At 35.1% G+C, this 10,647-nt stretch overlaps 2 protein-coding genes across 2 annotated transcripts; one reads left to right on the top strand and one right to left on the bottom strand.

Annotated features, from left to right (window-relative positions):
• The first annotated feature begins 192 nt into the window (after positions 1-192).
• Positions 193-3,237, top strand: LOC105348758 (uncharacterized). The gene is made up of 2 exons (XM_020062501.3): positions 193-377; positions 1,598-3,237. The coding sequence occupies exons 1-2, from the start codon at positions 290-292 to the stop codon at positions 3,232-3,234; spliced, it is 1,725 nt and encodes a 574-aa protein (XP_019918060.3). The 5' UTR covers positions 193-289; the 3' UTR covers positions 3,235-3,237.
• A 143-nt stretch (positions 3,238-3,380) lies between these two features.
• Positions 3,381-6,772, bottom strand: LOC105338383 (uncharacterized). The gene is made up of 8 exons (XM_034480287.2): positions 6,332-6,772; positions 5,426-5,586; positions 4,559-5,163; positions 4,408-4,474; positions 4,254-4,311; positions 4,032-4,144; positions 3,860-3,941; positions 3,381-3,729 (listed from the first exon to the last, which is right to left on the bottom strand). Exons 2-8 carry the CDS (start codon positions 5,574-5,576, stop codon positions 3,636-3,638), a joined length of 1,170 nt encoding a protein of 389 aa, XP_034336178.2. The 5' UTR covers positions 5,577-5,586; positions 6,332-6,772; the 3' UTR covers positions 3,381-3,635.
• Positions 6,773-10,647: the final 3,875 nt, after the last annotated feature.

Here is a 10,647-nt window from a genome sequence, read left to right as displayed (position 1 = left end):
ACCCCCTATAAAAAATTTCTTGATCCGCGCATTTACGAATTGGTGTACAATAATTTGGGGGAGGAACAATCCACAAGGTGGCAAATCGCACAATCGAAAACCGACTAACGTACATGACATTACACTTCCTAAAATTTGCAAATACAAGAGCCTTTGTTTGAGAAGTGAGAGGAAACCTTGCAGTTATCACCCGCTATCACTGGGAGTGAGGGAGGCGCACCTGTTATCTACCTGTCGTCATAAGGAACCATTGCATGAGATATCTTTGCAGCTGCCCCTCAGGTCGCTAATGAAGACGAACACGGGCTGGAAGAACATGATCTTAATTTCTGTACATATTCTTTGTTTCGGTCTTTTTGGTGGACCTTTCCTCAAAGGTAATTATATCGCCTTTTTTGAAACGTTCTTAAAAATTGATCATATAATTCGTGTGACAAGTAAACCAAAGATGTAATAAAAATATAATATTTACATTTTGTAATTGAATTTACGCGTTATCCTTTAAATTAACTAATACACTGTTCGTATTTAGCCCTTTACAACTAAATTGTATATATGTAAATATGTTTGTTCTTCTTATGTACCTCTTGTACCATTATATGGTGTTGAGTGAAATAAACTGAACTGAACTGAACTGAGCCCGAATCGCGTGTAAAATTAATTTATCAACATTTTAGACACGTTTACAGAATCGAAAATAAGTGTTAAAATTCTCCAGATGAAATAATTAAATGTCTCAGTAACTTAAAGCTTGCGTCTACAGTTACATGAGTTTCAACGCATATCAGTTTAAAATTTGTGACAAATTAAGAAACAAATAGAATATATCAAGTTTCAATCATGTCTATTATATAGTTGATCATATTTATATGAAGAACGTCTTTAAAAAGAATTGATATGTAATGAGATCAAGTTAAATGAATACTCTATTACTTTGCGTTTTATTTGTCACGTTAGAGAGGATAACTAATATCGTATATAAAAATTAAATTCAACAAGAATCGTGAAGATCGTGCGATTTTATTGGACTTGAGTGACACTTTGTATACCACAGAGAGTATAGCGAAGAGCTCGGTAATTATACATTGACACTCTCAAATACGTTTTTTACACGTACTTTTTCGAAATAGCTTACTATTGTATGAGAAATTTCTATCCTGTATTAACATGTTTCTAGTTTATTCCTTTACTGGCTGCCAGAAGGATCAAAAGACGCTGTATATATGCAATGATGCTTTGCTTAGAGACGGCGTGTAGTTAAACAAGAACAATTATAAAAACATTGTCTAAAATATATTGTGTTTCCATGAATTTTTATTATTTTTAAAAATAATGGGCCAATTAACACATGTCTGTTCTTACGTCAGCAGGTTGATTTCTCGTGAACTGCAAAATCTCGATCTTTTTATTTTTAAATATACATTTTGTTGATAAAAACAAATCATTAATTTGCAGTCGTTCCTTTGACGATTGCGTCAACGTCTCAAGTACCCGGTACATTTATTTTAATGGTATATGAAGATTTTGGTGTGGGAGTAATAGCAATCATCATGAATTTTAAGTAATCATAATTATTTTCCAATCAAACTTATTCCAGATGCTTCAGCTCAGAACAATGGTCACAACGAGGGTGGAGGGAGACCATTTGACCCAAATGAACTTATGAAACAATTAATGCAACTGAGGACGGATCAAAGTACTTTCGGTTCTTACAACCCACTAGACGTCAAACAGGCAGCAAAGGTTTACTTCCAGAAGGGCGATTCTCCCGGAGGGAGCCCCCGGCCGGAAAGCGCCCTTGCTGCTCCGAATGGCTTTGATCCAAATGGAGAAAGCATGTTTGCCGGTCACCAATCGGAAATATGGAAATTTGCTTCCAATTACAATCCCAATGAACACATACAAAATTATGTTTCGGAGACGACGGACGTCGGTTCACTCGGAAGTATTAAAACCCCGCAAGGAGGACTTAATCAAGGGGTGCCTTCAGAAACCCATCTCAATGGTCACTTCAATGCCAACACGTTAAACAGTAATTTGATGACAGCCATTGACAAGCATAAGTTTAAGCCTGGTATAGGCTCATCTTCGGCGTTTGCAGCCCCTGTGAGCGCCATGAGTGTTCCCGAGCTGTCTGGAAACCAGCTACCAGGGAGTTTGCACATGGAAACCAACTTTAACCCGAATCATTTAAATCATGAACTGTTTCACAACCTTGACTACAATCCCCAAGCTCTTAATTCAGAAATCATAGTTCAACATCATAATTCTCTAATTGGACAAACACAGGCTCACGGAGCGAGTGAAAACAGCGGACAAACAAGCAAACATGATGGTGTCATCGGTATAACAGGATTACAAAATGGTGGAACCCAGACTCAGAATGGCGGAAAACTGTTGACAGGAGGGACTTTTCAGCCGAGTGTTGGAACCCAGAATAGTGGAACGGGGGTACAGAATAATGGTGGAACATTAAATGGCGTGAAACCACTGGCTGGTGGAACTGTGAATCAAAATGGCGGAAAGGAAAATGGAGTAACGGATACAGAAAACGGGGGTACAATAACGCCAAATAGCAATGTACCACAAGTTGGTGTAACATCCGGTGTTAACGGGGGAACAGGGATAACCGTAAATGGGGGAAATACTGGTGTAACTACAGGCAGCAACACCCACACCTCAATTCTACCTCATTATCATATTGTGTTAAACAGTAAAGGGGAACATGTGCTCGTACAAGAAACAGAAACACCGGGAAAGTTCATCGTTATAAAAACCATAGCCGAAGAAAAACTTGCAAATTATTTGATTGGAAAACTGTCTTCTGGCACAAGCAAAGGATCCCTTGCTCCTAAGTCGCTGTCTGCATTTCTGTCTGCACAGCTTCCTTCTACTTTCAATAAACAACCTAGTCAACTTATTGAGGCAGTGTCGCCACTTCCCGGCCACATGGGCAGCTACAACGGGATGAATGGGGACATGCCATCACTACAAACAAAGCTGTTTGGAACTGACACTGCCCATGCTACAGGAATAGGAAAGTTAGGAGACGAGACCAATGGACAGATCCCGGGTGTTTTTGGGATAGGTTCTTTTAGGAGAGAATTTCAATCAAGTAATTCAGAGAAACACGATGGTACTTCATTTGGAGCTGTTCACCAAGTGAATACAAATCCTCGTATTTCCGCTACTGGAATCGGGAGTCTTGGCTCCGACACTCTGTCTGATTCATAGATGGATGGTCGGTCTAGATCACTCCGAGGGAATCGTTAATGAAATCGGTTTTGGACGTGCATTAATATTTAGAGAAATAACAAAAAAATTGAACTGTAAATATGTTGAAGTCCGGAAAATAATATCAAAATACCCAAACAACAAGATCAGAAATAAAATGCAACGTTTACTAGTACTTGTTCACAATATGTACACATAACTTGAAAGCTGAGTAATCATTGTAAAAGTAGAATTTTACATTGCATTGTTTATATAACATTTTTAAAGTAAAGAAAACACACACTCACAGAATGCACATTTTGTTACTGTCATTAACTATTGATACACATGTATAAAACCGTTTAATGTAAACAAATACAACTACAAAAGTAAAACATTGGTTCAAGGAATACTTAAAAGGTTTATATGTTGAAATCACTCTCATAAACCAGATTTTTCCCCGGCTTTGACTGATGCTTCTTACAGGGCCGCCAGTTGTGTTGGGATGTTCTGCACCTAAATCAGACAAACGGAATATCAGAGAATATTATTTTAGTGTAAGAAGTGATAAATGCATGTATCATTTTACTATACTACATGGATGTCAGACTTGACAACAGAGTTTTCGAAATAAAAAATTACTTGCCCCGTTCTCTGGTGCATCATGTTATCCGCACTAGACTCTTCACTTTTAGCATCACAACAAGACCAAACTAGTTCCGGGTGTACTGAGATAAAAAAAAATTAAAAATTTGATCTTTTACTTAAATTTGAATTTTAAAAAAATCATAATTAAGATTGGTTGTTTGCATTCATACCTATAAAGCCCGGATGGTGCCTGCACACTCTGTCGGTGGCATGTATGTCGACAAAGGGAGCTAAGCATTGCAGGCAGTGACCACCGGACAAAACAGACGCTTTCTTGGGCTTTCTGAAGACAAGAATAAAAACAAAAATCGAACAGTTCTTAAAATCATCTTATGATTCCTCGATCTGTTGGTCATACTTTACTGCAATAACATATATATTATAAAGCATACTTTTTGTTAGTCCTCTTCTTTTTAAATTCTGCTTTCGATGATTCTTTGACTTTTAATGCTGCAATACGAAATAGGAACACTGACAAATTGAGATCTTTGATCCCCCATGAACTGTGATAAAGTTTGTGTCTTTGATTTAATTGCAAACTCTTACCGACATCAGTAATAGTTCCAACATCATCTTCAAAATCGTCAGTGCTCCAGTACTTGGGGCGAGCATGCTGCAAAAACACCAAGACACAAATTAAGGAGTGTACCGATTACTCCTTGTATTACTTTAACCGTGTCTGATTATTTTACAGTACCCTTTTATAACTTCTGTGCCTGAGGTCCTCAGATTCCTGCAGCTCATTGGCTACTTCAATCATCTTGGCTTTAACAACTGGGAAATTCTTATTGTCCCTCAAATATACCTTCACGGCCGTCTGTTTCTGGTTGGAAACTATAAAGTTTGAGTTTTCATCATCACAAAAGAAAACAAATAACCCGTCAGGAGCAAAGTCATCTCTGACTTGTTTATATCCAGGAGATTCTTTGAATTTCTTTATATTTCTAGCAAACATAGGAAGTACAAGACGTGTTAGGTTGCTATCTTTTTTCAATTTCCTATTTTTCATGCAGTCAAACTGTTTCTTAGTCATTCTTTCTGGCTTTTTTTCTTCAGGCTTGAATACTTTGTTCCTGTTTATGGCATTATACGTCAGTTCATCATACGAACTGTCCATCAAAGCTCTGTATACAATATAAAGCAGTTTTGTCTCGCAGTATTGCTCCAAAGAAAAAGTTTGTTCGATTACATTATGAAGGTAACTTCTCAAATTTGGAGTCATTTTTGGGAGTTCCACCTCTTCAAGGTGTTTGGTTACATGAAGCAAGTCTTCTTCTGTCATACGATGAAGACTGCTTGTCTCTTTAAAAAGTTAAAGAATCAATTATCAGTGAACTAAACGAAATTTAACCATGCAGCTTAAAAATTAATAGTGAAGTCACAGATAACCAAAAGGTAATTATTTAATGTTCAGTGAAATAATGACCTTGATCGCGTTTAGTTAAAATTTTTCTTTTTTGATAAATTTTATTTAAAATTTTAAAATTTTATAACAACCAGCAAGGGCGTTTTTTCTACCAAAAAAGAAGATATATATAGGTACAATAAAAGATCAACAACTCACTATGTCTTCTGCATGAGCAGACGGCAGACGCGAGACGTGTGAGGTATTGCTTAGGGATAACTCTGTTCTTCCTTAATTCTTTCGTCAGCACTGCGAACTGAACCCGGTTTCCGTGATACATACATTGTGTTGGAGTAATCTTGGCGGACATTTCGTTGTTTCTAATGAAAAAAAAAGAAAATCAGAGAGCTCTCGCAAAAGTCATCAAATGGTGAACGATGCAAGTTCGACAGTCTTGGTTTTTATTTCAGATCGGAAACCAGCTAAAATGAGCTATATAGCTATACAAATATAGTTGTATGTACAAGAAAAAATTGTTATGTAAATCTGAAACAAATCGTGCATGCAAAGCAAAGAAAAAGCAAAGTATTTAGTTTTTTACTTAAAGGGGCATGGTCACGATTTTGGTCAAATTTTATTTTTCTGTTTTTATTATTTACAATGCTTTAGGAATGCATTTCTAATGATCAAATGGATTTTGAGAGTCAATCTTAGAGTTATAAGCAAGATACAAGGCTCACAACTCTTGTAATGTATTGTAATTGTAGTGTAAACAAGGCTCGTGTCCTGTTTTTGTTTACATATGTTTAATACACCAGTAAAATCTTTTTTTAAACTGATTTGTCTATCTTCTATTTTACGCATAAACACAAACAGATTCTAACGTTTAACACATCATTTTTGGTCTAAAACTGTAATTTTCACTTCAACATTCAAAATGTAAACAAAGTCTTTGTTTGCATAGCAAAGAATTGTAAGCTCTGTAACTCGCTTATAACTCAACAAATGACACTCAAATTTTGGTTGCATATTAAAAATGCTTTACTAAAGCATAGTAAACATTAAACTCGGAGAAATAATTGTTGACCAAAATCGTGACCATGCCCCTTTAAAAATAATACATACTCGTACAAGATTCACACGGAGTGATAATCCTTCTATCCAGGATAAATATTTTGATCGACTGGCGATTATTGATTCTTTAGTTTTCTGTATTTTGTCTAAGAAAACAAAACATTCACACCTTTTAGAGTTTATCCTAAAACACTGTACCCCTCAATGTCTTGTTAGAATGAACGGTAATATACAGTTTTTTATGTTGTATCACGTATTCTGGAATATTCCAAACATAAACCTGACGAAATATATTGCAACACCTATTGCATCGAGTATAAAAATCGACGTGTTACTTGGAACTTGAATAACATTAATTCTTAATTAAAACGTTCAACTGGATCAAATAAGATCAGATTTACAACATCACAAACTGTAGGAATATCGAAGAAAAACTTCTCAGACTCTAACCACAATAGCCTGCATAGATCTACTTTCGCTTTATCGAATCCCATTTCCTACGCAGAGTTGTCGTTCGTTACTCAGCGTATGGTAGGGAATGACAGTTTTTTTTCTCCTAACCAAGCCATATTTCATCGATTAAAAAAAAAAAATTAAGGATGACGTTTACTCAGAATGAAAAAACAATCCACTGATGATAATGAAAAACCAACTATTGTGTGTTATAAACCTTTTATTGTAGTGTTATTTTTCATTTTCAAAAAAGTAGGTCAATGACCTACTTTTTGAGTTAATGGCCATTGTATATTTTTGGAAAATTAAAGGAAAATCACTTAAAATTTTACACTATGACTGAGATTTTCTTAATTGTGAAAATAATACAAATTGCTCAGCACTTTTGAAAATGAAATACAATTTATAAATGGCAGTGACACTAAATACATACAAAGCATTAAGTTTTCCTTCACAATTTTTATAAATATTCCAGTCCGAATTTCCTCTATCACTTTTCAAATTCCTACCCATTTTTGATCCAATTTTACAAAAAATTGAATGATGATAATACAAAAACATTTATAGAATTAAACTACTTATATTGATCTTATTCTGTTGGCATAAAATTTATATGAGGTCAATGATAAAAATTTTGAGATATGGTGTCTTTTCTCGTTTTTAAGCATATTTCAATATTTTTTAAATTCATGCCATACGGTTATTATAATGAATAAATGAGGTAAAACTACCAGAAAATATGCAAAATTATATAGACTAAAATATAAAATCTTAACTTTTAATATTAGAGTACTACCAAAAATGTTTTAGCAGAAAACAAAATCTGCAAAATTTAGTCCGAATTTCCTCTGTTTGGCTAAAAGTCTATTTTTGTTTTGGCATAATTCCATAATGTAGTAGAAATATCGAATGTTATGTCAATAATAATTCATTTCACGGATACTTTTTGTGTTTAGAACAAATTTTACTCATGACATTGAACTTTATAAAAATCTGAATTCGAGAACTCAAACCCTGAGTAAACAACACCCTTAACAACAGGTGCTAAGTTATCGCTATAACAAAAATAATCAGGAAACTTGTTAAGGTAACGGCTTTTTTTTATTCATTAAAAATAAAATCCCCTATAAAAATTAACCTCAGAACGGATTCCATAATTATGTTGTCCCATTGCATATACATGCATACAATTCCTCTAATAATACAAAGGTTGACAAACGGAAGTGTTGTAACGCTGAAACTTTGAAAATTGTGGCATTGTCACTTCACATACGCTCTAAACACTTCATTGAAATAGGACTAAGGTGGTTCACTACACCTTGCAATAGTTTCTCAAATCAGCAGAAAATTATTTGATTTAGATAAAAAGCATATGATGCATCAGAAGTATAAGTCAAATAGGCTAAAATACGCAATTTTGGATTTAAAATTATGATCTTTAAAAAAAAGTAGTTAGAGTAAATATAAACAAAAGCCCAAGGTGGATTCGAACTCATGATCTGCGGTTTACAATCCGTATACTTTAATTTAATTTAAACATATTTTATTGAGCAATCAAATGAATTAGGCAACAGGCAAAACCTAGTATATAAATACAAAGTCAAGAAGTGGTGTTATAAAATAATCATAGAATATAGTATATAGTATAATTTGCCAGTTTACAGACTATGTGTTTATGTATATGCTAAACAACAAGTTAATTTATCATCATATGACAAAAGTCAAGCTTATTATTTACTAGTATTATCCAATTATCCTTTGTCTTGTATACAAATATATCAATAACATATCACTCTGTAAACTGGTAAATTATACTACGTACTATATACTATATTCTATGATTATTTTATAACACCACTTCTTGACTTTGCATTTTGGAGAGGGTTTATATAGGCTTTGCCTGTTGCCTAATCCATTTGATTATTCAATAAAATATGTTTAAAAAAAATGATTCAAACAATACAATAAAACATTTAAATCGCCATCTTGTGACGTTCCTTCGTAAGATGGGCGAGCTACCTTAAAACTTTTAATGACAATTAAGCAATATCTTGAAGGTTTGTTTTTTTTATTATAATAATATGATAAAACAAAGATACACAAATATTTCATGTCTTTGGAAAGATATGAAGTACAGAAACAAATGAACCCTTGTGACATTTACAGCAGTTACCTTTACAGATACAGTGCATTATTTTTGATACCAACTCACGGCGACTTTGAAAATATGTGGACGGGGAAAGTACATATAAAACATTGTGATGTCGTCCGTTATTTTTAAATGTTTTGATACGTTCGTTAAATATAAGAAAGTCGACCGCGATCTCTCTCTTAATCGATGGATTGAACAGGTACACATCTATGTAACTTTGTGTGATTACTGTAGAGGACATACCAGTAATTAATCTATTATATTGCTGGAATTGTTTTAACAAGAAATCAAATAAAACACAACCAATAACACTCTTTGCATAAATATTTATTTTACTGAACAAAAGTGATGCTGTTCAACAGCACTTGTATAAAATATGATAAAATAAATGAAATGATAAACAGTCATATGCGCGGAGAGCAGAAAGTACAATCTTCCTTTCCCGCATGGTCATTGGCATCCTCTTAATGAATGTTAATTACACCGGCAAGGAGATTTGGACATCTTTCGCGCGTGTTCCCTCGTGAAACAACCACAGTGTCTATATTTGTCACTTCTCTTCAACCAAGACGGGGGTTCAAGTTTGCTCTTGGATGCAATGTCATTCACGGGTTTTCGTTTCCACAGCTGATAAAATGACGCCATATTTTGACCATTCACTCCGTCCGTAGATTTCAGATCAGAGCAAGCATCCTGACATGAACATGAACACACTGTGTCTTTAGAACCGATTGAGGAGAATGAACTGCTTCGTTTTGGAGTAACTCTATCTATGGCGGACTGCCGGGAAACACACTCGAACACGCTTGCAGATTTTGGTCTTGTATGAGAACCATCCGGGGGATCCTTTGCCTGAAAATCCTTTGCTGGAAGCTGGAAAGCCTCGGAACTTTTGCTCCTTTGCTTGAGACTATGTCGCTGGCGTTTGATACCCCGTCCATCCTCACAGTTGTCGATGATAATCAGGGGGATGGTCACCCCATCGTCAGAGGAGAGCTCCGCTGTTGTCTTTCCCATTTCTTTATATTCACCAATGATGCTGTCAATGTTTGCTAGTTTGAAGATGACTACTGTTCGATCCTTTATATATAGTCTACAAGGGTTTTAAACATTGACGTCATGACACAATTTTACACAATCGTCTTACGATATCAGATAGCCGAATTGCATGAGATGCATCCCCTGATTTGGATCTGGAGTGATACAAGGCCCGATTAGGTTGGGTTTGGTTTAAATTCTGCACTGCGTTCTGGCAGTCACCCCTCGTCCTTCTCAGATCTGACCGATCGAACTAAGTGCCCCGGCGGGTAAACAATGGAATTAAAGGTATCTTAATTTGTCTTATTTATACTTGATGGTTTTATTTTAAACGTTGTATGGAGCAATTTATTAAAATTGTTAAATCATTAGATAAAAGCAAGGCATAGTGTTCTATTTTTTCAACTGAAGGTACGAGAAACGTTGACGGTGCTGGAGCACAAGCGCGTGCATACAATGTCAAAACCCCTGCAATATGCTATAAAACTCTTGTATAATGTTTTTCATGACAGCCGAGACAGCATCAACATACAAAGTTATTGAAAGGAAAGAAGTGCAATAATCCATTGAAGACCTATATGATTGGTGGAAATAACAAAAGTTTATTTATGCTCTATTACGCTCTAACTTTCCATTATTAGTTGGCGTTTGCATTGCCGAGTCCGCACATGGAGATATTGCGTTGCAAGCAATAATGCAATAATACAGTCATGTATACATACAT

This window comes from Magallana gigas, chromosome 3 (genome assembly GCF_963853765.1).
Source record: "Magallana gigas chromosome 3, xbMagGiga1.1, whole genome shotgun sequence".
Lineage (NCBI taxonomy): Eukaryota > Metazoa > Mollusca > Bivalvia > Ostreida > Ostreidae > Magallana > Magallana gigas.
The sequence above is the reverse complement of the archived record's forward strand: the minus strand, read 5'-3'. Positions and strand labels throughout refer to the sequence as shown.